Source organism: Oncorhynchus nerka, linkage group LG15, assembly GCF_034236695.1.
Source record: "Oncorhynchus nerka isolate Pitt River linkage group LG15, Oner_Uvic_2.0, whole genome shotgun sequence".
Classification (NCBI taxonomy): Eukaryota; Metazoa; Chordata; class Actinopteri; order Salmoniformes; family Salmonidae; genus Oncorhynchus; species Oncorhynchus nerka.
The window spans coordinates 41445473-41473089 of record NC_088410.1 but is presented as its reverse complement, the minus strand read 5'-3'; the positions used below and the strand labels follow the sequence as shown (position 1 = coordinate 41473089).

The window sequence follows — 27617 nt, the reverse complement described above, 5'->3', positions numbered from 1 at the left end:
AGGAGCGGTAGAGATACTCTTAATGAACGGCTATGAAAAGCCAACTGACATTTACTCCTGAGGTGCTGACTTGCTGCACCCTCGACAACTACTGTGATTATTATTATTTGACCATGCTGGTTATTTATGAACATTTGAACATCTGGCCATGTTCTGTTATAATCTCCACCCTGCACAGCCAGAAGAGGACTGGCCACCCCTCAAAGCCTGGTTCCTCTCTAGGTTTCTTCCTAGGTTTTGGCCTTTCTAGGGAGTTTTTCCTAGCCACCGTGCTTCTACACCTGCATTGCTTGCTGTTTGGGGTTTTAAGCTAGGTTTCTGTACAGCACTGATTCAGCTGATTTAAGAAGGGCTATATAAATACATTTGATTTGAAAGATATTACTACATCCACATCTGAATGTGATTTCTACATTTTGTGTCTTGTTGAGAAAAATGCTTTTAATGATGTTTCATGTGAATATTGACGGTTTGTCATGAAATGTTATGGGTTCCCAAGTCCATTAATTGATGTGATTAAATTACTATAAGCCGATCTATTGTCCAAGTTAATGTAAATGGTTTCCTGACCGAACCTTTTGAAATTGAAAGGGGGGGGGGGTGAAGCAGGGTTGCCCACTTAGCACAGCCTTCCATGTAATAGCTACTAGCCCTCTTCTAACGCGAATTAAAGAATATCTACGTATTCAAGGTACTATCACCAGCTCTAGACAGCCCATTGTCGCACTTGCTTATGCCGATGATGTGTCTGTCATAATCAGAAATCAAGATGAGTTGAATAGATGAAACAATAATTTTAATTTATACAAAGAAGTCGCTGGAGCTAAATTGAACCAAGATAAAATGGAGGGTGTTTGGATTGGAACTCCAATAAACATACATGGAAGGGATGAAATTAGAATTTTGGGTGTATAAATATGTAAATTAAGCGTGTATCGAATGGTCTGCTCTACCCATAACAGTCATACCAAGCATAGGGTTGGTTGCTATAAGATTGAAATTGGAAATGTAACCGTGAAAAAAATTATGAAATTGCTCCCCAATACCGTCTGATGTATATATTTAATGTATTAAATGAATGGTGATGACAGACCTTCCGAAGTGTTTAACTGTGTAATAATGCAATTTTTTTCCAACCTGCTCCATGTATTCAATTTATTCCATTTCAAATGTGGCTCCTAGTGCGGCTTCACTTCCGAGCTATTATGAAGCATCTGACCGTTCCTTCTCTGTATTGCCACGTTCCTGTGCTAGTCAGAACTACGAAACTCTGACTTTTCTGATTTGCTAACTGGGTGTAACTATACACTTGCTGTGTTCAACCAGTTAGCAAATCAGAAATGTTTCAAGTTTTCTTTGTCTCGACTAGTCCGTGAACGCGGCATATGTTCCTAGTTAGCAACCAGGAAATGGCGGAGCGATTTCTGCATAGAACAATGAGACAGATATTTCACTGGATGTATAAATGTGAAGCATCCGGTTGGCATCTCCACTCAATATGGGAGGGGATGTAGTTTGGCCGAAATTCTGCACATTTTCTCATCGATTAAACATTCGATCTCAATATAGTTTTATGTTCGTAAACTATAATATGTTATGAACAGAATGGACTACGTTTTGTAGACTGTACCCTTTTCAAACGTTTTTAAAAATCGCGCTGTTTAGAAGGAGTACAGAGTATAATTGAGTTATTGCACACGGGCAATTCACAGAGTAGGTCTTCCGTAACGGAAATATGCAGATACATACTAGAACGCCTATATGATATCGCTAGCGGGTGCTTGGCTCTGCCCAACTCCTTGTTTGTTCTGCTCACTCTGACTCATTTGTTTCCATTGGAAACGACACGTGGTGGTCTATCTTGATTTACTTCTAAAAAGTCTTTGGTACACTTTTACTCGTCATGCAAATGATTGTCTCTTGCTTTCGGCGTCACTAAAGCGACGCATGCGGCGGTCTTTTTTCTACTTCCCGCAGCAGAACTCGAGTTGGTGAAGTTGTCGATTTCCTTCTTATTTTGTGAAAACGCTCACAAAAGCCATGGAAGTAGCCACCGTACCACGCACGAGGCGTCTATTGAAAGAGGAAGACATGACCAAGATCGAGTTTGAGACCAGCGAGGAGGTCGATGTTACTCCTACCTTCGACACAATGGGCCTACGAGAGGATCTCCTCCGTGGGATCTACGCATACGGTAGGTCCGGGGTTTGGTACAGTGGGCCCATGTATGCAACTACCCAAGTAAGTTATTTGGACACATTTTCTGTGCTTCATGACTCAGTTGCACACCCAGAACAAACACATACTGCGAGTATTGTAATGGAAAAAAAGACAGAATGCTGTTTTTGTTTTTCATTAGTTAGCCAACTACCTTGCCAACGTTAGCTAGTTAATTAGCTTCGTTAAACCGAGCTAACTCACTAACGTTAGCTGATATTAGCTAACTGGCATACTCCACCCCATTTAGGATTTAGTACATGTTGCATTTTCCTCACTTGTTGATTTAATATTTTTGTGTGAGCATTTTGCTCTTCTTGTAGCGCCATCTGATCTAGCCAGTGCTAAAACACTTTGACACTGTCTGCACAACAGATAAAATAATCAGTACTACCAGCTATATTTCCCAGTTACTATTCATGTAATCCTTTGACCATGTAATGTTTATTAAAATATTTCACTGGAAAGAGTGTCGTGGGCCTACATAATTAACCATCTTTTATTTCTTATTGTTAGGTTTCGAGAAGCCTTCCGCAATCCAACAAAGAGCAATTAAACAGATCATCAAGGGTAGAGATGTCATTGCACAGTAAGTCGTGACTGTTTATGCTAGAGAACCACAACGTCCAGAGCTACAGACTAAATCTATAGTTAAATGTTTGGAACTTTGGCTATTCACCAGGGGTGTATTCATTAGTCGGATTATGTTGCAAAACATTTAGTCTTTTGGGCCCTTGTTCAAATGTTTTATTGTGGCTGTTGAATACCATCTTTCTCTGTTCTGCAACACCTTTCTTTCTTTTAGGTCTCAGTCGGGAACAGGAAAGACTGCCACGTTTTGCGTATCAGTGCTGCAGTGTCTTGACATTCAGGTATTTGAGTAAGGTTGTCGGTATGTGCAGACTAGGGCGTCTCAGAGTAGGAGTGCTGATCTAGTATCCGTTCCTTTTAGATCATAATGAATCGTTTTATATGACACGTAGGATGAGATCCTAGATCAGAACTCTTACTCTGAGAGGCTACACGAATACAAGCCCGGTTGTAGGTACTGATGTGCTGTTATCATCACATAGCAGTTTTGGATCATCCAACAACATTTTGTGTTGTGAAATTTTCGCGCACTCTGAATATGTGGAGTTTGGACAGCATGAGCAAAATGTGATTCTTTTTTTGTTTTGTAACAGGTGCGTGAAACCCAAGCACTGATCCTGGCTCCCACCAGAGAGTTGGCTGGACAGATACAGAAGGTATGTGACTGAATATCAAGTGTCTTCTGATGTACTGGGGAAAAATTGCTTTGGAAGATGAGGGTTGTGTTCAGTAGGGCACACAGTAGCAACATGTATAGAAACACTTTGTTTTCATTGGGACAGGTTCGGGTCCTGTTCATTTGGTAACACTGTAGCAAATACTTCAAAACGCTGTGCAATGGGAACAAGTGTTTATTATTTATTTATGTTCAGATAGTACCTCTCAGTTTCAAAACGGTTTCTCCTGTTCTATGCCGACTGAATGCTGCCCAGATCAGAACACTGGCAAAGGATTGGATTGGTGAAAGCCTTGGCTGGGGGGGTTCCACCATTGTTAAATCCATGCCTGGGAATGTGCAACACTGGTAGAAAATTGGGACACAGCCATTATCTCCTAATATTCAGATGTTAAACCCCTCCCAGGTGCTCCTAGCCCTCGGTGACTACATGAACGTCCAGTGTCATTCCTGCATCGGCGGGACAAACGTGGGTGAGGACATCCGCAAACTGGACTATGGCCAGCATGTAGTAGCAGGGACCCCTGGGAGAGTGTTTGGTGAGTTCCCTGGACCCTAACCTTCTAGTATCTATCTCCCAACCACAGGTATGAATGTCTGTGTCTGCCCAGCTAAGCAGACTAGACATTTAATATCAGAATTCTGTCACAGGATCAAAACTGAATTTCGCTGTTTCAAAATTGTTTCACTTCGTGGGTTCAGTCTGATCCTTCCTTGAAACTGTTTGTACCTTATGTAATGAGGCTACTCTGCATACACAGGACAACAGTATATATTTTTTATTTAACTAGGCAAGTCAGTTAAGAACAAATTCTTATTTACAATGACGCCATACCGGGGACCAGTGGGTTAACTGCCTTGTTCAGGGACGGAACAACAGATTTTTACCTTGTCAGCTCGAGAATTCGATCCCGCAACCTTTCGGGTTACTGGCCTAAAGCTCTAACCACTAGGCTACCTGCCGCCCCAAAAGTAAAGAAAATAATCATTTTTGCACTGTTCGTAACCTGGCTCAGTCCTCAGTGTGAGCTTTGGGTTCCATTCCAGTGCCACAGTAAATCCCAGAGAGTGGCAGGGGTCCAGTACGTCTTGTACCGTTTCTTTGTTCACTCTCTGGTAACATGACCCCCCCCCCCCCTGTAACACACAGGGGAAAGAAGGATGGTAAATCAATGACTTAAGGTCCCACTACAATCTCCCGATCTCAAATTTTTTACAATTTACCTGATGCCAGAACATTTAATTTCAAAGAAAGGTAACTAGAAAGTATGCATGAGTAGACAATCATGAATTAGGCTCACTGTAGTCACCGCAAGGGTCGTGTATGAGTTGAGTAGCCTCCATTTTCCCACAGCAGGCTGACTAATGCAGGCACTGCTCTCCCTCTCTCTGTTCTTTAGATATGATCCGCAGGAGGAGTTTGAGGACGCGTGCCATCAAGATGCTGGTGCTGGACGAAGCAGACGAAATGCTCAACAAGGGTAAGCCAGACACGCTATTGTGCATTACTGAGATGACGCGAAAGACGTCTGCCAGTTGTTTGTGTTTCTGCTCTCTCCTAAACAACAACAACGAGGTCTCATGGTAAAGCAGGATAAGTTACAGTGCAGCTTGTTCAGTGCCGCTTTGTCGTTCCCCCTGCACACATCAACAAGTTTCCTACTATCCCTACCTGTCTGCATCCCACGGCAGGCAGGGACACTTGGGCTCAGACACTTTTGCACAGGAAAGTCGTTTTGACGGTCTGCGTGACTTTTCCCTGGAAGCCTAGTGTAATATGAAGGGGTTACTGAATAGCTTTCCCTTAACCGTCCGGCAGGTTTCAAAGAGCAGATCTACGACGTGTACCGGTACCTGCCCCCCGCCACCCAGGTGTGTCTGATCAGCGCCACCCTGCCCCACGAGATCCTGGAGATGACCAACAAGTTCATGACCGACCCCATCCGCATCCTGGTCAAACGGTGAGTCAAGCGATACTCGGCTGTATATATTAGGAAGTACCACCCCGGGTTTCTAGCCTAGTGGAACCAGCCTGATCGCTGTTTTGAGAATGATGACCAGGCTACCTTGTTCCTGGAGTTAGACTTGTTCAAGTTGTGTATTCTAGAGGGCAGCATTGTGTAATTTATATGGCGGGGGGGGAATCAGCTGGTCCTAAATTGCTCTCTACCCCATGGCCCTAACCCTTAGTTTCTGCAGGTCTTGTAAGATGGAAGCAATATAGTGGATGCTCCACCCCTGAACTGCTTATATGTAATCCAGACCCTACACATCTGTAATCATCCAGGGCTTATTTATTTTATTTTACCTTTATTTTACTAGGCAAGTCAGTTAAGAACAAATTCTTATTTTCAATGACGGCCTAGGAACAGTGGGTTAACTGCCTGTTCAGGGGCAGAACGACAGATTTGTACCTTGTCAGCTCGGGGATTTGAACTTGCAACCTTCCGGTTACTAGTCCAACGCTCTAACCACTAGGCTACCCTGCCGCCCCAGGGTAGCAGGCGAGGGAGGGATTTGGGACCAGCTTAGTCTGAATACATATACTTAGTCTGAATACAAACCCTCATATAGTCATCAGAGAATCAACCATGCTAAAATCGATAAATGCCCTCCACCTTTCCTGTGGGACCTTTCAGAAGAGAAGGACGAAATATTCTGTCTTATATAGAAGTATTTCTGACTATTATATAGGCGAGTCAAGGAAATCTTTCTTTTTGGCACTGTTCGTAACCTGGCTCAGTTCTCAGTGTGAGCTGTGGGTTCCATTCCAGTGCCACAGTAAAGCCCAGAGGGTGGCAGGGGTCCGGTACGTCTTGTACCGTTTCTCTGTTCACTCTCTGGGAACATGAACCAAAACCCCCTGTCATGGCAAACTACATACTGCTCTCCTTTTTAAAAATTATTATTATTATTATTTTTTTTATAAAGGTATGTTCTTTTTGGGGCCTTTGCACCCTGCCTAGAAAATATTTATATGGGAAGAACAGAGTTAACTGGAATAGCAAGACCTGCACTCACTGGAAAAAGCCTTTATATGTGTTCCTCTAGCAGCAGAAGAAATCCAATACCTAGTTAACCCCTCTTCCCTTTCCCTCTCCCAGTGATGAGTTGACTCTGGAGGGCATCAAGCAGTTCTTCGTGGCAGTAGAGAGGGAGGAGTGGAAGTTTGACACCCTGTGTGACCTGTATGACACCCTCACCATCACGCAGGCTGTCATCTTCTGCAACACCAAGCGGAAGGTCTGTACACAACTTAAACCTAGTTGCCCCTAAACGCTGATTTTCGGTTAGTTTTGCATTTCCCCCAATAATAGTTACGGTTAGGATTAGAGGAGGGGAAGCTGACCCTAGATCTGTGCCCAGGAAAAACTACTTGGGTTGTTGGCAGCTGTTTATAGTTATTGTATGTTTTTCCTCCTAGTGAGTACTGTCTCCCTTTGCCTATATGTACTGGTAAGAAATGGGGATGGTCAGGAGTACGCCATTGAAGGTTTGTATTCAATCAGTAATGTGTACTTGACTATTTTTTTTTTATGCAACTATTTAGCAGGTAATTTAGCAGGTAATTTGTAAGCAATGTCCCAACACGAAGATGTTTGTTTGTGGAATATGTCAAGCACAGTGAAGATATGTTACGTTTAGTTTTTCAGTTGTGTATCATAACAAAATACATTCTTTCAAATGCCCACCATTGTAATTATTATGATTTTTAAAAATCGATTTTTATGAAATTAAACTGAAAGAAGAGGTCTCCCCGGGGGCCAACATGCTTTGACATTGTTAGTTTGACAACCTCTCGTTGATCTTGCCCATCACACCGACGAATGTCAAGAAAATCTTCCTTTGCACTGTTCGTAACCTGGCTCAGTCCTCAGTGTGAGCTGTGGGTTCCATTCCAGTGCCACAGTAAAGCCCAGAGGGTGGCAGGGGTCCGGTACGTCTTGTACCGTTGCTCTGTTCACGCTCTGGGAACATGACAAGTCCTAAATGGCACCCGATTCCCTAAATTTCAGGGATAATTTTTTAGCATGATCCCTAAAATGCATTGTCATGAGTTTGGCCTGAGCCTCTATCTGTCCTCGCTCTGCGTGCAATAGGTTGACTGGCTGACTGAGAAGATGAGGGAAGCCAACTTCACCGTTTCCTCCATGCATGGAGACATGCCCCAGAAGGAGAGGGAGTCCATCATGAAAGAGTTCCGGTCCGGTGCCAGGTAATAATGATGAAATAGTGTGTTTTTAGCAGCCCAATGAAACTTTGAAGGCTATTCAATAAGATTTGAGTGTTTCTGCTTATTTTTTTAATTTTGTGTGTATGACCACTGGGTCCATATTGATCAATAGTGAATGTGCTCCCGTGTCAGTAGTTACTGTGTGATACTTCTATGATAAAGTAGAAGCTGGTCTTATACTCATTTTAAAAAAACTGTTTATAAAGGGTGCAATCAACAATTTGCACATGTAGCTGTGTAATCTAGAGTCGTCTCCATCTTGTGATGCCAGAGACAGCTTAGTTTAGCTTAGTTGTTTGGGCAGTTGGTTGAGTCTCTTAGCGGGAGAAACATTTAGATCCTATTACATGACAATGTACTGTATCGTGTGGATTCTTTCTGGTCCACCTGATATAGAATGTGGTCTTTCCTATACAATACCGGACAGTTTCCCACACTAGATAAAGCGTACTAGTGGACTAGAACACTTAAACGGACGTTCTTCATTGCACTGTTCGTAACCTGGCTCAGTCCTCAGTGTGAGCTTTGGGTTCCATTCCAGTGCCACAGTAAAGCCCAGAGGGTGGCAGGGGTCCGGTACGTCTTGTGCCGTTTCTCTGTTTACTCTCTGGGAACAAGTCTACGCGTTGTTCTTTTAAATCTCCCAGGGGTTGACTTGGGTTGTTTTTTTTGTTGCAAATTTCAGATAGTCTTTCCTAGTTTGAGCCCGTTCGGTTCCAGGTGAATACGACCTTGGTTTGTCCTAACATGGATCTCTCCTCTTCCCCCCCCCCATCCCCAATAGCCGAGTGCTTATCTCAACTGATGTGTGGGCCCGAGGTCTGGATGTGCCCCAGGTGTCCCTCATCATCAACTACGACCTGCCCAACAACAGAGAGCTGTACATCCACAGGTACGTCTGGCTGCCCAGAACAACTGTAGAAACTAAGCGATATTAAGTATGCAATGTGGCTATTCGGTCAACCGTGAAGTCGGGGGAAAATCATATTTTTGCACTGTTCGTAACCTGGCTCAGTCCTCAGTGAGCTGTGGGTTCCATTCCAGTGCCACAGTAAAGCCCAGAGAGTGGCAGGGGTCCAGTACGTTTTGTGCTGTTTCTCTTTACACTAAAAGCCCATTTTTGCATTTATTTTTTAAATTGGGGTCAATCCGACATTTGCAGTGGTTGCAGCGAAGCAGATTCTGCAGAAGTCAGAGCATTCATACTTCTTATGCTTCGGCGAGCTGTCATACGCATGCAATAAATTGGTCTCCAGGGTACCACTTGTAGTGATTCAAAGCCGTCCAGCTAATTGCGAGCAACTGGCTAAACGAAAAGACAAGACCTTACCTCTTCAGATGTTTGGAGTCCGTTTCCCGGTGCTTAACATAGGAGCTCAGCCAAGATGGCATTAAGTAAAAAAGGCTGCACTGTTTTCGCACCTGAATCTCCCCCATTGCCTCCCAGAGAAACGTGCCTACATTTAGGCAGTTTGTGTATTTCATACTATTTTAAGTAAAAAGAGTATAATCCTTTTTGAATATCAACCCAAGTACATGTTCTTGTCATCAATCAACTCCATTAGTTTGTTTTTTAAGAAGAAAAAAAGACTGACTACTACCACAGATTTCTGTATACTAGCTATGCTACCAGCTTATACAAACAGGAGTTAGCATTTAGCAGTCGCGTTTTCTAAACTTGGAAAGGGACAACTTCTAAATGTTATGCAGCGAAAACAGCCAAATATATCCACATTGGTTTTTAATAACCACGCTGTGATCCTGTTAAAAATGCATCACAACAGATTTGACACATCCACTTAGATCAGATTGGTTGAATATAGGCCAATCCATTGACCTCTTTACCGCATCTATCCTCTACCTCCCCAATCTCTTTCCAGGAGCTTCTGGCCGGCATAGCCGGATCAAGCAAAAATCGGCTTGTCAGGGCAAACATTTACTGGCGTTTTTGTCCTTCAACCTCTCCTCTCTTCATAGGATTGGCCGATCGGGTCGTTATGGCCGCAAGGGTGTGGCCATCAACTTTGTGAAGAACGACGACATCCGTATTCTCCGTGACATTGAGCAGTACTATTCCACACAGATCGATGAAATGCCAATGAACGGTAAATTAGCATTTGTTAATCTTCTGCCTGAATATTTAATTGACAATGTTGATATGTTTAGTATTGATGTTTTGGTGGTTCGAGGAACTAAATGTACATTTTGTTTCAACCACATACTGGGTTTCCAGATTTAGGGCCATAAAGACTTGGGGTTCTTTTACAAAATGGGCATTGACATTAGATGGCTGTTATTAACATCAAATATTTTCTCCTCAGTGGCTGACCTGATCTAAGGCGGTGGTGACTGAAGTGGAGAGACCGCTTTGATTACACTTTGGACCCCTTTTATTTACTGTTGGAATTCTTGTCTCATTTGTTTTGTTTTTAATAGTAGCTTTGGAACAACCTTTACTATTGTATTCTTAGGGAAATGCCTACTGCAACCTTCCAGTTGTTTTGTAAATAAAGAACATTTTGTTTCCCATTTGAAAGCCAGTTGATTTCTTTTCCCTGTTTTTTTAAAGGGGCAATCCGGGATTTGAAATTAACGAAATTCGCAACACAACCATTTTGTTTTGTTAAACAGTTGAGGGATTGGGCAGGAGATATGTAACCACTTTCAAATTCATAGAAAGAGCTATTACTATCAAAGTATAATTTTAACCATGTTATGAGGGTATAGTATTTTTCAATTACATTGTCTTCTGATGGGGAATGATGGATGAACTAAAACCATGAGATATATTTATAAGTTAAATTACTTTACAATCACACCTTTTAGACTTCCATAGGCCTCCGGGTGCAACTGTCAGTCATGCCAGGATTCAATCCAATATGCGTTATAGAGCAGTGCGTTGGACAGCTGACAAAGGTGTAATTTAAATGCAATTTCCCAGACGTTTGCAGTGATTCCTTTCATGGATCCCTGCGACTGTCAGATCAAGCGTTGATTACCTGTTAAAATGCTTAATTGACTGTCCAATGCACTGCTCTAAAGTGCCTTGGATTGAAATATGGCCATGGTTTCATATGGAGTTTATTTACCAGATCCGTTTTATGTCATTGATGATGATTAATGGGGGTGCATGTGATGCGGAGGTGGCTGTGACTGGGGTGATGGGAGTTGGTAAAGCTGAGTCTAGTACTGTTGTAGTAGATACTAGAAAAGTTGATGAATTTATAGGGCAGTGGTTCTTAACTGGTTTTGTCTCAGGACTCTCATTTCAGTGTGTCACCTCAGTGACCAAATACTTGCGGAACAGGAAAATTCACAAAGTTGCCATGTAGGAAACTAAACTCATCAAAAAAAGTCCCCACTGTCAACTGCGTTTATTTTCAGCAAACTTAACGTGTAAATATTTGTATGAACATAAGATTCAACAACTGAGACAAACTGAACAAGTTCCACACACACATGTGACTAACAAATTGAATGTGTCCCTGGCCTTTGGCCAGCAGCTGCATTAAGTACTGCAGTGCATCTCCTCATGGACTGCACCAGATTTGACCGTTCTTGCTGTGAAATGTTACCCCACTCTTCCACCAAGGCACCTGCAAGTTCCCGGACATTTCTGTGGGGAATGGCCCTAGCCCTCACCCTCTGATCCAACAGGTCCCAGATGTGCTCAATGGATTTGAGATCTGGGCTCTTTGCTGGCCATGGCAGAACACTGACATCCAGTGGGGCAAAAAAGTATTTAGTCAGCCACCAATTGTGCAAGTTCTCCCACTTAAAAAGATGAGAGGCCTGTAATTTTCATCATAGGTACACTTCAACTATGACAGACCAAATTAGGAAAAACAAATCCAGAAAATCACGTAGGATTTTTAATTTATTTGCAAATTATGGAAAATAAGTATTTGGTCACCTACAAACAAGCAAGATTTCTGGCCCTCACAGACCTGTAACTTCTTTAAGAGGCTTCTCTGTCCTCCACTCGTTACCTGTATTAATGGCACCTGTTTGAACTTGTTATCAGTATAAAATACACCTGTCCACAACCTCAAACAGTCACACTCCAAACTCCACTATGGCCAAGACCAAAGAGCTGTCAAAGGACACCAGAAACAAAATTGTAGACCTGCACCAGGCTGGGAAGACTGAATCTGCAATAGGTAAGCAGCTTGGTTTGAAGAAATCAACTGTGGGAGCAATTATTAGGAAATGGAAGACATACAAGACCACTGATAATCTCCCTCGATCTGGGGCTCCACGCAAGATCTCACCCCGTGGGGTCAAAATGATCACAAGAACGGTGAGCAAAAATCCCAGAACCACACGGGGGGACCTAGTGAATGACCTGCAGAGAGCTGGGACCAAAGTAACAAAGCCTACCATCAGTAACACACTACGCCGCCAGGGACTCAAATCCTGCAGTGCCAGACGTGTCCCCCTGCTTAAGCCCGTACATGTCCAGGCCCATCTGAAGTTTGCTAGAGAGCATTTGGATGATCCAGAAGAAGATTGGGAGAATGTCATTTGGTCAGATGAAACCAAAATATAACTTTATGGTAAAAACTCAACTCGTCGTGTTTGGAGGACAAAGAATGCTGAGTTGCATCCAAAGAACACCATACCTACTGTGAAGCATGGGGGTGGAAACATCATGCTTTGTGGCTGTTTTACTGCAAAGGGACCAGGACGACTGATCCGTGTAAAGGAAGGAATGAATGGGGCCATGTATCGTGAGATTTTGAGTGAAAACCTCCTTCCGTCAGCAAGGGCATTGAAGATGAAACGTGGCTGGGTCTTTCAGCATGACAATGATCCCAAACACACCGCCTGGGCAACGAAGGAGTGGCTTCGTAAGAAGCACTTCAAGGTCCTGGAGTGGCCTAGCCAGTCTCCAGATCTCAACCCCATAGAAAATCTTTGGAGGGAGTTGAAAGTCCGTGTTGCCCAGCAACAGCCCCAAAACATCACTGCTCTAGAGGAGATCTGCATGGAGGAATGGGCCAAAATGCCAGCAACAGTGTGTGAAAACCTTATGAAGACTTACAGAAAACGTTTGACCTCTGTCATTGCCAACAAAGGGTATATAACAAAGTATTGAGATAAACTTTTGTTATTGACCAAATACTTATTTTCCACCATAATTTGCAAATAAATTCATTAAAAATCCTACAATGTGATTTTCTGGATTTTTTTTCTCATTTTGTCTGTCATAGTTGAAGTGTACCTATGATAAATTACAGGCCTCTCATCTTTTTAAGTGGGAGAACTTGCACAATTGGTGGCTGACTAAATACTTTTTTGCCCCACTGTATATAGAGAAGAGAGTCAGCCCAAGAATTGAACCCTGTTGTACCCCCATAGAAACTGCCAGAGGACAACAGGCCCTCCGATTTGACACACTGAACTCTATCTGAGAAGCAGTTGGTGAACCAGACGAGGCAGTCGTTTGAGAAACGAAGGCTGTTGAGTCTGCCGATAAGAATACGCTGATTGACAGAGTCAAAAGCCTTGCCAGGTCAATGAAGACGGCTGCACAGTACAGTCTTTTATCGATGGCGGTTATGATATCGTTTAGTACCTTGTGCCTCGACACAATCCTGTCTCGGAGCTGTACGGACAATTCCTTCGACCTCATGGCTTGGTTCATGGCAGTTGATTGTGCTCTGACATGCACAATCAACTGTGGGACCTTATCTAAACAGGTGTGCCTTTCCAAATCATGTCCAATTTACCAGAGGTGTACTCCAATCAAGTTCTAGAAACATCCCAAGGATAATCAATGGAAACATGATGCACCGGAGGTCAATTTTGAGTCTCATAGCAAAGGGTCTGAATACTTATGTAAATAAATTAGCTACATTTGCTAAGAACCTGTTTTCGCTTTGTCATTATAGGGTATTGTATATAGATTGATGACGGGAAACATGTTTAGTCAATTTTAGAGTAAGGCTGTAACGTAACAAAATGTGGGAAAGGGGAAGGGATCTGAATACTTTCCTAGGTAGGTGATAGAAATGGCTTATTATTCCTCACCAGGAGAGGGGGTACTCCCCTTGTGGGATAAAAAGGTACTTGACCAAGGCCAAGGAGGGTTGTGGAATCATTCAGTTTCCAGACAGTCCTGAAGGTAGCTATTGAAGTGATACGTTTTTTAAGGTAAACAGAGTTGGATTAAACATTCACCATTGACGTTAGAGGTAGCAGGTAGCCTAGCTGTTAAGCGAGTTGGGCTAAAAAAAACGAAACGGTCTCTGTTTGAAGGTTGTGGATCGTCCAGAAGGATAACAATCCCAAACAAGCATCAAAAGCAACCTGGAATGGTTGAAGAAACACTGGACTGTTCTGGAGGGACCAGTGAAGAGTCCAGGCCTAAATCACATCCATTATCTGTGGTGAAAGCTGAAAATAGCAGTTGGTGGAGGGCACCCCTCAAACATTGAAGAATTAGAGCAGTTTTCTCCTGAAGAGTGGGCAAAATTGCCAGTAGAAAGGTGCAGCAAGTTCATTGATGGTTCCAAGAAACATTTGTTGACAGTTATCTTGGCCAAAGGCTGTGCAACCAAGTATGAGTGCCAGAGGGACAATAATTTAGTCCATGCTATTTGTCTTTATTTTCTCAATCAAAATTCTAAACGTAAGTTTAATAACACCTTGTTATTTAAAGTTCAATAACAAGGTGTGGAGAAAAGTTTTTTTCTTCAACTTATTTTTTAGGGAAATAGAAAGGGGTGCCAATATATTTGGAAGCAACTGTGTATCCAAGACTGAAGTGTCAGCTGAGATTACACATAAACATTCTCCAAATGACTATGATACATGAATTTTGCACAAATCAATTCAAATATATTTATTTATAAAGGCCTTTTTACATCAGCAGATGTCACAAAGTGACAGAAACCCAGCCTAAAACCTCAAACAGCAATTAAGAGTACATGGCCATTAAGGCCAGACTGTTCAAGATGTTCAAACATTCATAGATGACCAGCAGGGTCAAGTAATAATCACAGTGGTTGTAGAGGGTGCCAGATGTAAATTTCTGTTGGCTTTTCATAGCTGATCATTCAGAGGTCAAGACAGCAAGTGCGGGAGAGAGATAGTCAAAAACACCAGGTCCGGGACAAGGTAGCACGCCCTGTGAAGAGGCCAGGGTTTCATAGTCGCAGGCAGGACAGTTGAAACTGGAGCTGCAGCACAAACAGGTGGACTGTGGGCAGCCAGGAGTCATCAGGCCAATTAGTCATGAGGCATGGTCCTAGGGCTCAGGTCCTCTAGGAGAGGGAGAACTATAGGTCCTGGCAGTTCTGTGCAGACTTAGGACAACTGAGCTTGTAGAAATACGCAGATTAAAATGAGTCCGTAATTCACTTTCTAATGATTATGATCTTTTCGTCAAAGAAGTTTATGAATTCATCACTGCTGAAGTGAAGGCCATCATCTCCTGGAGAATGCTACTTTTTTGTTAGCTTTGCAACAGTATCAAAAATACATTTTGGATTGTTCTTATTCTCAATTAGGTTAGAAAAATAGGTTGATCGAGCAGCAGTGAGGGTTCTTCGATTTTGCACGGTACAGTCTTTCCAAGCTTTCCAGTTTGGTTTAGCATCATTTCCATTCCAATTTTCTGGAAGCTTGATTCCGGGCTCGAGTATTTTCTGTATACCAGGGAGCTCATGTCTTGTGACAAACGTTGGTTTTTAGGGGTGCGACTGCATCTAGGGTATTACACAAGGTTTAATTTGGATCCTCAGGTGGTTAACAGATTTTTGTAATCCGACATCCTTGGGTAGATGGAGTCTGGAAGAATATCTAGGAATCTCTGGTTGTCTGAGAATTTATAGCGCTGCTTGGGATAATCCTTGGTTGGGGTCTGAGCAGATGATTGGTTTGCGATTGCAAACATAATAAAATGGTGGTCCGATAGTCCAGGATTATTAGGAAAAACATTTAGATCCACAGGACACAACTAAATCCAGGGAATCACTGTGGCAATGTATAGGTCCGGAGACATGTTGGACAAACCCAGAGTCGACGATGGCTCTGAAAGCTTTTTGGAGTAGGTCTGTGGACTTCCCATCGGAATAAAGAAGTCACCAAAAATGGGATTATCTGCCATGACTACAAATTCCGATAGGAATTCAAACCACTCAGTCAGGAACGCTGTAAACGGCCCTGGAGGCCCATAATCAGTAGCTATAATTTGTTATAAATGTTAGCAACACCTCTGCTTTTGCAGGATATGGTCACTCGTGTAACCAGGAGACCTCATTTAACACAATCAATTCATCAGGCTTGAGCCATGTTTCAGTCAGGCCAATCACATCAAGGTTATGATCAGTGATTAGTTCAGTGGCTATGACTGCCTTGGAAGTGAGGGATCTAACATTAAGTAGCCCTATTTTGAGATGCGAGATATCACAAGCTCTTTCAATGACAGGAATGGATTAGGTCTTTATTCTAGTGAGATTGCTAAGGGGAACACCGCCATGTTTAGTTTTGCCCAACCTAGATTGAGGCACAGACAGTCTCAATAGGGATAGCGGAGCTGACTACACAGACTGTGCTAGTGGCAGACTCCACTAACATGGCAGGATGGCTAACAGTCTGCTGCCTGTCCTGCACCCTGTCTCATTGTGGAACTAGAGGAGTTAGAGACCATTATCAATTTCCTCACTATACGTTACACAATGAATCCACAATTCAAGACAATTTCATTTCCCCAATATTCTTGCCCCGGTATAGCCAAGTTGTACAAATGACGTACAACCAGTGGAGGCTGGTGGGAGGAGCTATAGTAGGATGGGCACACTGTAGTGGCTGGAATAGTATAAAACCACATTTGACGCAGTTCCATTAATGCCATGCCAGCCCTTACAATGAGCTCATCCTTCTATAGTATAGCCCACCAGCCTCCTGTGCGTACAACGGTTGTGATACAATGGAGTTTTTCTGCACATAAATTACAAGTGTTGTGAAGACAAATGTCTGGGTAAACATTGCATAAACAAACTTTATAAAGTCAATTTGAAAAAGTAGTTCACTACATCCCAAACTACTGCTTGATAAATTATATCTAAATCTAAAATTTCTACCAATTGCAAGAACGGATCATGCTGGAGTCAGATGTTAAGTGTAATTTTGCCTATTAAAACAAAAACGGTTCCAAATGATAATTAGGCAGGTCTGATGCCAAAAAAGGAAATTGCCTACATTTTATTTCCTTTAGCAAAAAAAGGGCCTCCGTTTGTACAAACAAACCAATCAAGCATTACTTCATATACTGTAGTGTTTTAATCTCGTCTTGAAAAATAAATTAACGATAATAACTTTAAACTGCAACAGAAGAAAATTAAGTTTACAAACATTCTTTGCCAGCAGGGGTGGAATTGCAGTGCTCAATGTAGATTACTTTACAAATGTATATAAAAATGAATTTATTGGACATACATAAATCATGAAAGCATTCATTTAAATACAGTAAACTGCACAGTGGCCTACCACGAAACCATTGTTCTCCCAGCTACAAAAAAGGTATAGAAAATGTATTTATATATGTATATTTCGTACACATGCCCCATTAGGGATGAGTAAAAAAAATAATAAAATAAAATAAAAACTGTACAAAACAGCACACATTGGCGGTAATGGTCTGGATGGAATAATTGCAACAGAATAAGAATAATAATTCTAATACTTCAATAGAAATACAAAATGATTCACCTTAAGAGCAGCTGGTTGAGAGATGTGGTGGGAGGTGGGAGAGTGACGCTGAACTAATAGGCAGGCTACAACTAGCTATACCTCGATCGGTGTGTAACTGTGTAGTCGCAAAACGTCAATGACAAGTGTTAGTGAAAGAGAGCAGTGGTTGTTCTTACATTGATTAATATCCATTCACTCAGACAAGTAGGATGGAAAACGAGAAAGATCTTAAAGACAAGGAGTACATTGTAGCTTAAATAGTCCTCTAAACGCTGCATGTCCCAGACAACCACTAATAAAACTACTGAGCTGTAAATTGGCCCCGCTTAAATAAAACTACCACAAAATGTCCTGTCACTATAACAATAATCAGTTTCCATTGGCTGGAGGGGGGGAAGATGCATCTCACAAGACATCCAATCAGCAGTCTGATCAAAGAAAAGGAGGCGGGCTCATCCTTCTCCACACTGCCAACCGCTCGTAATGCCACCTTCTCATTGGGTGCCCAAGTTAAGTGACGAGCGGCTAGGACCAATTACAGAGGGTAAAGCTGTAAACTTTGGTTCTACGGGCGAGTTGACACTGTTAATGTGGGCAGTGGGTCTCCCATTTACTCTAACTTGCCGTGCTGTGACAACGGCTCGCTCAGACAAGCAGAGACTGTTGACCACACTCAGCCTAATGTTATCCTCCATATAGTTATCGCCCAGAGGCTTCAACACTTGGGGAGAGAGACAAGAGTGGTGGGAAAGAAAAGGAGGGGAAGACGTCAGATGAAAAGGGAGGGGGAAAGGAGGATAAAACCAACAACTGGAGGTGGAGAGAAGGAGCAAAGAAAGGAAAGCAAGCTTCATTTGTTTGTTCGTACATTCATCCATACCAAAAATGGAAATGGTGACAGCTTATCATGAGAGCGCACACACTCCCGATGTCACCCTACCCACCTTAAACCCCACAACATATGAGAAATCAACCATGAAGGTGCCAACCTGTATTCCACATTTGTGGTGCAAACCAGGTATAAAATGCAGTTTTTAAATACTAAACCAGCATGGCATGGGGACCATGAGCTATCAAAAAAGAAAACATTTATATATGGTCCTAAAAATGGACACTTGAAACCAAGCGGGGGGGGGGGGGGGGGGCAGGTGCTAGTTTTTCTTCTTGACATTGTTGTTCGAGGCCAGTCTCGTTCTCTGGGCCGTTATCAAGGAATCCAACTGGACTCGACTCCTCGCCACCTCAAAGAGTTTGGAAAAGATCTGAAAACAAGGCAAGGAAAGTATTGTGGAACGTGTTAATGACATTAGTAGTGACGTTTGAAGTTATTTCTGCCTCAGAAAAGAGCCCTTTTCCCCTCTGTCCACCTCTTACCTTTCGTGGCGTCCTCTGTGGCAAGCACAAAGTTTTTTTTTAAAGACAAAAAGAGGGAAGACTAATTAGTGGGGAAAGTAGTGAGGGAGGTGTCCCAATTATCTTTCCCTCCTTCCAAAGTGTGCACTTGCACCCTCCCTCTCATGGATTTAACAATGGTTGAAATTCCCTCAAGCCAACGCTTACACCAATACATTTATTTTAAATCCATGGCGGGCGCACACATCTGGAGAAAGGGTAAAGAATCAGGGTGCAACCAGAGAGACAAAGGCAGATGGGGAACAAGGAAAGGGAAGAGAGGCTGATGAGGAAAATAAACTTGATTTGGGAAGATTCTGGTTTGAGGGGGAGGAAAGAGAATCACATTCGGTCACATTCAAACAGGTTAGGAAAAGAACAGGACAAAGAGCTTGGGAGCAAACGCTCTCTGTAAAAGAGTAAGCAGGAGAGGAACATGGTGTGAGACAGGGAAAGAAAAGGGAAGAGAGTGAGGGGGTAGAAAGAAAGAGCGAAAGGGAGGAAAAGAAAAGAGAAGAGGCATAAGAGTTGGTCAAATAGGAGTGAAAGAGCCCGAGCAAGAGAAACAGAACATGCATAATATTCTGACTGATCAACAGACGTGCGGCAGTCATTTCTTGCCCCCCCACCCTCCACTCCCGGGTCACCCACCTGCTCCCACAGGGTCTCGGCCACCTGGTCGATGACACTGCCCACCTCGCGGAACTCGCCGGAATACTTCACATAGGCCCAAAGGCAGAGCGCAGCCAGTGCCACGCCCATTATGAGATTACACACCGTGGCCACTGTGTTGATACCCAGGAAGCCTGTGACCAGCGACGCCACGTACATGGCGAACATGACGGCGAAGAGCGTGGCGGGCGTGCGCGCAGCGTAGAAGATGTTCTTGCCATCGTTGTGTTTGATGAAGTTAGTGAAGGCCTCGTCCAGCTCTGCTTCCAGCTGCTCCTGGTAGCACCGGCAGAAGTCCTCGCCGCCCATTTTCTTGACCGAGCGGAAGTGTTTGACCGCCACCTTCAGCAGGTTCGCGTGGCCGCACTCCAGTTGATCGGGGGCCATGTAGGGCTTGTCGCCTCCGCACACCTGGGAGAAAGGAGAGTTCGCCATGAGGGACAAACATACTGCAACTCATTTACTTATTGAATATTCAGTGTTTTATAAGCACATATGGACTGGGCATCTGACAGATGCAAGACAATTTAATGGCAATTAAATCATACACGCAATTCCAATCGCAAGTCAACCCCTACCCTCTAAGTCTAGACACGTCTCCTTGCCACTCAGATGTGGGATAAATACAATACCGGTCAAAAGTTTTAGAACACCTACTCGCTCATTCAAGGGTTTGTTTATTTTGTATTATTTTCTACATTGTAGAATAATAGTGAAGATATCAAAACTATGAAATAACATGGAATCATGTAGTAACCAAAAAAGAAAAAAATCAAAATATATTTCAAAAATATTCTTCAAAGTAGCCACACTTTGCCTTGAGCTTTGCACATTCTTGGCATTCTTTCAAACAGCTTCACCTGGAAAACTTTACCAACAGTCTTGAAGGAGTTCCCACATGTGCTGAGCACTTGTTGGCTGCTTTTCCTTTACTCTGCGGTCCGACTCATCCCAAACCATCTCAATTTGGTTGACGTCTGGGGATTGTGGAGGCCAGGTCATGTGATGCAGCACTACATCACTCTCCTTCTTGGTAAAATAGCCATTACATGGCCTGGAGGTGTGTGTTGGGTCATTGTCCTGTTGAAAAACAAATGATAACCCCACGAAGTGCAAACCAGATGGGATGGCGTATCGCTGCAGTAGCCATGCTGGTTAGGTGTGCCTTGAATTCTAAATTAAATCAGACAGTGTCACCAGCAAAGCAACCCCACACAACCTCCATGCTTTAAAGTGGGAAAAACATATGCAGAAATCATCCGTTCACCCACACCGCGTCTCAGACACGGCGGATGGAACCAAAAATCTCCAATTTGGACTCCAGACCAAAGTACAAATTTCCACATTTACATTTACGTCATTTAGCAGACGCTCTTATCCAGAGCGACTTACAAATTGGTGCGTTCACCTTAAGACATCCAGTGGAACAGCCACTTTACAATAGTGCATCTAAATCTTTTAAGGGGGGTGAGAAGGATTACTTTATCCTATCCTAGGTATTCCTGAAAGAGGTGGGGTTTCAGGTGTCTCCGGAAGGTGGTGATTGACTCCGCTGTCCTGGCGTCGTGAGGGAGTTTGTTCCACCATTGGGGGGCCAGAGCAGCGAACAGTTTTGACTGGGCTGCGCGGGAACTGTACTTCCTCAGTGGTAGGGAGGCGAGCAGGCCAGAGGTGGATGAACGCAGTGCCCTTGTTTGGGTGTAGGGCCTGATCAGAGCCTGGAGGTACTGAGGTGCCGTTCCCCTCACAGCTCCGTAGGCAAGCACCATGGTCTTGTAGCGGATGCGAGCTTCAACTGGAAGCCAGTGGAGAGAGCGGAGGAGCGGGGTGACGTGAGAGAACTTGGGAAGGTTGAACACCAGACGGGCTGCGGCGTTCTGGATGAGTTGTAGGGGTTTAATGGCACAGGCAGGGAGCCCAGCCAACAGCGAGTTGCAGTAATCCAGACGGGAGATGACAAGTGCCTGGATTAGGACCTGCGCTGCTTCCTGTGTGAGGCAGGGTCGTACTCTGCGGATGTTGTAGAGCATGAACCTACAAGAACGGGCCACCGCCATGATGTTAGTTGAGAACGACAGGGTGTTGTCCAGGATCACGCCAAGGTTCTTAGCGCTCTGGGAGGAGGACACAATGGAGTTGTCAACCGTGATGGCGAGATCATGGAACGGGGAGTCCTTCCCGGGAGGAAGAGCAGCTCCGTCTTGCCGAGGTTCAGCTTGAGGTGGTGATCCGTCATCCACACTGATATGTCTGCCAGACATGCAGAGATGCGATTCGCCACCTGGTCATCAGAAGGGGGAAAGGAGAAGATTAATTGTGTGTCGTCTGCATAGCAATGATAGGAGAGACCATGTGAGGTTATGACAGAGCCAAGTGACTTGGTGTATAGCGAGAATAGGAGAGGGCCTAGAACAGAGCCCTGGGGGACGCCAGTGGTGAGAGCGCGTGGTGAGGAGACAGATTCTCGCCACGCCACCTGGTAGGAGCGACCTGTCAGGTAGGACGCAATCCAGCGTGGGCCGCGCCGGAGATGCCCAACTCGGAGAGGGTGGAGAGGAGGATCTGATGGTTCACAGTATCGAAGGCAGCCGATAGGTCTAGAAGGATGAGAGCAGAGGAGAGAGAGTTAGCTTTAGCAGTGCGGAGGGCCTCCGTGATACAGAGAAGAGCAGTCTCAGTTGAATGACTAGTCTTGAAACCTGACTGATTTGGATCAAGAAGGTCATTCTGAGAGAGATAGCGGGAGAGCTGGCCAAGGACGGCACGTTCAAGAGTTTGAGAGAAAAGAAAGAAGGGATACTGGTCTGTAGTTGTTGACATCGGAGGGATCGAGTTTAGGTTTTTTCAGAAGGGGTGCAACTCTCGCTCTCTTGAAGACAGAAGGGACGTAGCCAGCGGTCAGGGATGAGTTGATGAGCGAGGTGAGGTAAGGGAGAAGGTCTCCGGAAATGGTCTGGAGAAGAGAGGAGGGAATAGGGTCAAGCGGGCAGGTTGTTGGGCGGCCGGCCGTCACAAGACGCGAGATTTCATCTGGAGAGAGAGGGGAGAAAGAGGTCAGAGCACAGGGTAGGGCAGTGTGAGCAGAACCAGCGGTGTCGTTTGACTTAGCAAACGAGGATCGGATGTCGTCGACCTTCTTTTCAAAATGGTTGACGAAGTCATCTGCAGAGAGGGAGGAGGGGGAGGAGGATTCAGGAGGGAGGAGAAGGTGGCAAAGAGCTTCCTAGGGTTAGAGGCAGATGCTTGGACTTTAGAGTGGTAGAAAGTGGCTTTAGCAGCAGAGACAGAAGAGGAAAATGTAGAGAGGAGGGAGTGAAAGGATGCCAGGTCCGCAGGGAGGCGAGTTTTCCTCCATTTCCGCTCGGCTGCCCGGAGCCCTGTTCTGTGAGCTCGCAATTAGTCGTCGAGCCACGGAGCGGGAGGGGAGGACCGAGCCGGCCTGGAGGATAGGGGACATAGAGAATCAAGGGATGCAGAAAGGGAGGAGAGGAGGGTTGAGGAGGCAGAATCAGGAGATAGGTTGGAGAAGGTTTGAGCAGAGGGAAGAGATGATAGGATGGAAGAGGAGAGAGTAGCGGGGGAGAGAGAGCGAAGATTGGGACGGCGTGATACCATCCGAGTAGGGGCAGTGTGGGAAGTGTTGGATGAGAGCAAGAGGGAAAAGGATACAAGGTAGTGGTCGGAGACTTGGAGGGGAGTTGCAGTGAGGTTAGTGGAAGAACAGCATCTAGTAAAGATGAGGTCGAGCGTATTGCCTGCCTTGTGAGTAGAGGGGGAAGGTGAGAGGGTGAGGTCAAAAGAGGAGAGGAGTGGAAAGAAGGAGGCAGAGAGGTCTAATATCCATTGCTCGTGTTTCTTGGCCCAAGAAAGTTTCTACCTCTTATTGGTGTCCTTTAGTAGTGGTTTCTATGCAGCAATTTGACCATGAAGGCCTGATTCACACAGTCTCCTCTGAACAGTTGATGCTGAGATTGGTCTGTTAATTGAACTCTGAAGGATTTATTTGGGGTGCAATTTCTGAGGCTGGTAACTAATGAACTTATTCTCTGCAGCAGAGGTAACTCTGGGTCTTCCTTTCCTGTGGCGGTCCTCATGAGAACCAGTTTCATCATAGCGCTTGATGGTTGTTGCGACTGCACTTGAAGAAACTTTAAAAGTTCTTGACATTTTCTGTATTGATTGACATTCATGTCTTAAAGTAACGGACTGTCATTTCTCTTCGCTTATTTTGGCTGTTCACCAAATGGGGCCATCTTCTGTATACCACTCCTACCTTGTCAGTCAGTTGTGATGTGACTCAAACTCATTAAGGAAAGGAATTCCAAATGAATTAACCTGTTGAGTGTAGGGGGCAGTATTTTGATGAAAAACATACCCAAATGAAACTGCCTATTTCTCAGGCCCAGAATCTAGAATATGCATATAATCGTCGGATTAGGATAGAAAACACTAAAGTTTCCAAAACTGTCAAAATATTGTCTGTGAGTATAACAGAACTGATATTGCAGGCGAACACGCTGTTTTTCCTGAAAGCTCTGTTCCATTGCCTGCCTTCGCGCCATTTAAAAGGGATATCAACCAGATTCCTTTTCCCATGGCTTCCCCATGGTGTGAACTGTCTTTAGACATAGTTTCAGGCTTTTATTTTGAAAAATGAGCGAGAAAGATCACATCACGTCATTGTATGGCTGGGTGCCAGCAGCGTTTTGCATGCGCAACAGCTTGGAGCAGACATTTTCTCACTCTCTCTCCTATTGAAGAAGCTACAGTTCCGGTTGAAATATTATCGATTATATATTGTAAAAATAACCTGAGGATTGATTATAAAAACGTTTGACATGTTTCTACGAACTTTACGGATACTATTTGGAATTTTCATCTGCCCGGTCGTGACCGTGCGAGCCTGTGGATTACTGAACACGCCAACCAAATGGAGGTATTTTCGATATAAAAATAATCTTTATGGAACAAAAGGAACATTTATTGTGTAACTGGGAGTCTCATGAGTGCAAACATCCGAAGATCAAAGGTAAGCGATTCATTTTATTGCTTTTCTGACTTCCGTGACCCATCTACTTGGCTGCTTCTAATGTTTTGTCTGCTGAGAGAGATGTCCTTACATAAACGGTTGGTATACTTTCGCCGAAAAGCTTTTTTGAAATCTGACACGCCAGGTGGATGGATTAACAACAAGCTAAGCTGTGTTTTGCTATATTGCACTTGTGATTTCATGAAAATTTAATTTGAATTTGGCGCTCTGCAATTCAGCGGATGATGACGAAAATGATCCCGGTAACGGGATGGGTGCGTCAAGAGGTTAATTGAAAGGCATACCAGGGGACTACCTCATGAAGCTGGTTGAGAGAATGCCAAGACTGTGCAAAGCTGTCATCAAGGCAAAGGGTGGCTATGTGAAGAATCTCAAATATATTTGGATTTGTTTAACACTTTGGTTACTACGTTATTTCATAGTTTTGATGTCTTCACTATTATTCTACAATGTAGAAAATCTTTTTTTTTTTTTTAAAGCTTGAATGAGTAGGTGTTCTAAAAACTTGGACCGGTAGTGTACACTGAACTAAAATATAAAAAGCAACATGTTGTGTTGGTCCCATGTTTCATGGAGCTGAAATAGAAGAACTCAGAAATGTTCCAACCAAAGCTTATTTCACTTAATTTCATGCACAAATTAGTTTACATCCCTGTTAGTGAGTATTTCTCCTTTGCCAAAATAATCCATCCACCTGACAGGCGTGGCATATCAAGAAGAGGATTAAACAGCAATAATCATTACACAGTTGCACCTTGTGCTGGGGACAATAAAAGGCCACTAAAATGTGCAGTTTGTCACAACAGCATCACATACATCTCAGGGAGCTGAGCTGAGTTGAGGGAGCGTGCATTTGGCATGCTGAGTGCAGGAATGTCCACCAGAGCTGTTGCCGGTGAATTTCATGGTTATTTCTCTACCATAAGCAGCCTCCAACATTGTTTTAGAGAATTTGGCAGTACGTTCAACCGTCCTCACAACCCGCAGACCACGTGTAACCACGCCAGCCCAGGACCTCCACATCCAGCTTCTTCACCTGTGGGAGTCAGACCAGCCACCCGAACAGCTGATGAAACTGAGGAGTATTTCTGTCTGTAATAAAGTATTTTAAATGGGGAAAAGCTCATTCTGATTGGCTGGGCCTAGCTCCCCAGTGGGTGGGCCTATGCCCTCGCAGTTCCACCCATGTAAAATCTATAGATTAGGATCTTATGAGTTTATTTCATTTGACTGTTTACCTTATGAACTCAGTAAAATCATAACAATTGTTGCATTTCTATTTTTGGTCAGTATAGATCAATACAGAAGAAACAACGTAAATGTGAACATCAGCACACCAGACTACACAAGAGTGCTATACACGGGACTAAATCAACCAAATCCTTTCAGATCTACAAGGAGCCAGCGCATAGCTAGATGTAGGAGCTAGGAGGACAACTTTGCTGAGAGCAAAAACAGAGCTATTTCCAGAGTTTATTTAGAGCCGTCTAATGAAGATTGATGGTTAAATGGACAACAAAAAAAACTAAACAAAAAAGCTTTTCGACTAAATCAATCTTGAGTAAAAATGTAGCTAGTAACACACGCCACAACTCATCAACACAGATGAAAACGCGTCGACTGCTTTTATTAGTCAGTCAGATGCTAAATTGGATGCTTAAAACAGAAAGTAATTGTTCAATTACCTGCTCCATGCCTTTGTTGTAAATGTCTTTTGCTCCTGCAACAGCTGCGAGGTTGTTGGCTTCAGCCGTTGCCTAGGTGACAGCGGGAGAAAGCAGAGGGGAAAACACAGCCGTCCTGAGATTAGGTTCCTTTGGTACATCAACGTTCTCCTACATTCACATGAAATTCGACTCAAAGTTTTAAAGAGCCTATATGGAATGAGTGTTGCCTCTGGAGGTATTCTTGAGCCAAACGGGCCCTCTAAATAGACAAATATTGGTCAGAAATGACTTCATAGGACAGAAATGGGCACAACTCCCCACACTCATGAGTAAAAGCATATAGTTTGATAATCTCTCATTAACTAAGTAACTTAAAATGGTATCAAAAGGCATCGGGATGCAAAGAATGTTCATGGCACAATACATTTGGTCAACTACAAGTGAAAACATGAGAATCTTTCAGGGCTATATTTACAAGAACATTTTGCAACAGAAAACAAGCTTTCTAATTGGATCAATTCAGGTAGTGCCTCCCCGTTTTACCCCCGGTCTCAAACTATTCTATTCCATTTTGTGCCTACTGAACACAATCCAGTTATTTGTTAGGGGAATTGATCATTGACTATCTGGAGAGTGAACTACCTGTAACATTGACTTGGGATGAGGCAGCTCCTCCCCTTGGTATATTTTCATGTATGCCTGTGCCGAAAAAAATAAACAAGCAACATTTGTTTCAGAAGAAGAATATTAATTGAGGAAAAAAGGGTATATAAAAGTTGAGGTATAGAGTAAATAAAATGTTATTGTAACATACACATATTTAGCAGATGTTATTGAGGGTGTAGTGAAATGCTTGAGTTCCTAGCTCCAACAGTGCAGTAGTATCCAACAATACACACGAATCGCAAAGTAAAAGAATGGAATTAAGAAATATATAACTATTAGAACGAGCAATGTCGGAGTGGCATCGACTAGAATACAGTATCTTCATACAAAAGGAGTAAAACAGTATGCAAGCATTATTAAAGTGACCAGTGATTCCACGTCTATGTCCATAGGGCAGCATCCTCTAAGGTGCAGGGTTGAGTAACTGGCCGGCTAATGATGGCAAGGTATAAGCTCAGAAGGAATGCTTGAAACAATCAACTTACTTTAAAATACTGTACAAGGTCTCGGCACGTCACTTTGGATCCTCCGATTTCTTTCTCCACCAAGTTCTCCGGGGACAACAAGATGGGCACTAGGTTGACGAGCTCAGTCTTGAAATCGTCATCAATATCTAGAGGGGGAGACAAGTGGGAAATGCATTTCTTATTAAAGGTCTGGACATTTTCCTTTTAAAAACACCACCAGACCTTAAATGCAACTATATAAAAGGCAAATGTGTTGTTTTAGAACTTTGAAAAGGTGACCTTCGTA

General features: G+C 43.6%; 2 protein-coding genes and 4 non-coding genes across 8 annotated transcripts in view; 5 read left to right on the top strand and 1 right to left on the bottom strand.

Annotated features, from left to right (window-relative positions):
• Positions 1-1947: 1947 nt before the first annotated feature.
• On the top strand, positions 1948-10258 carry LOC115142675 (eukaryotic initiation factor 4A-III). Its single transcript, XM_029682318.2, has 12 exons — positions 1948-2194; positions 2734-2806; positions 3023-3089; positions 3402-3464; positions 3891-4023; positions 4885-4965; positions 5304-5445; positions 6589-6727; positions 7585-7700; positions 8503-8610; positions 9696-9823; positions 10040-10258. The coding sequence occupies exons 1-12, from the start codon at positions 2041-2043 to the stop codon at positions 10054-10056; spliced, it is 1221 nt and encodes a 406-aa protein (XP_029538178.1). The 5' UTR covers positions 1948-2040; the 3' UTR covers positions 10057-10258.
• On the top strand, positions 4476-4609 carry LOC115143820 (small nucleolar RNA SNORA54). The gene has a single exon (XR_003865716.1). It is a non-coding gene; the product is annotated as a small nucleolar RNA SNORA54 (small nucleolar RNA).
• LOC115143822 (small nucleolar RNA SNORA54) lies at positions 6203-6336 on the top strand. The gene has a single exon (XR_003865718.1). It is a non-coding gene; the product is annotated as a small nucleolar RNA SNORA54 (small nucleolar RNA).
• Positions 7331-7464, top strand: LOC115143823 (small nucleolar RNA SNORA54). Its single transcript, XR_003865719.1, has one exon. It is a non-coding gene; the product is annotated as a small nucleolar RNA SNORA54 (small nucleolar RNA).
• On the top strand, positions 8204-8337 carry LOC115143821 (small nucleolar RNA SNORA54). Its single transcript, XR_003865717.1, has one exon. It is a non-coding gene; the product is annotated as a small nucleolar RNA SNORA54 (small nucleolar RNA).
• An 8305-nt stretch (positions 10259-18563) lies between the features above and the next one.
• Positions 18564-27617, bottom strand: part of LOC115142674 (atlastin-2-like) — a 33319-nt gene continuing 24265 nt past the window's right edge. The window contains exons 9-14 of one of the 3 annotated variants that reach the window (XR_003865537.2): positions 27350-27477; positions 26841-26897; positions 26217-26288; positions 19461-19892; positions 18792-19218; positions 18564-18679 (exon numbers count right to left, since the gene is read on the bottom strand). Coding sequence is in view for 2 of the 3 variants with exons in the window: in XM_029682315.2 (XP_029538175.1) it covers positions 18569-18679; positions 18792-18806; positions 19461-19892; positions 26217-26288; positions 26841-26897; positions 27350-27477 (815 nt within the window). In the remaining variant the exon portion in view is untranslated. The remainder of the gene's footprint in view (positions 18680-18791; positions 19219-19460; positions 19893-26216; positions 26289-26840; positions 26898-27349; positions 27478-27617) is intronic. The other 2 variants (XM_029682315.2, XM_029682316.2) reach the window with 2 other exon arrangements.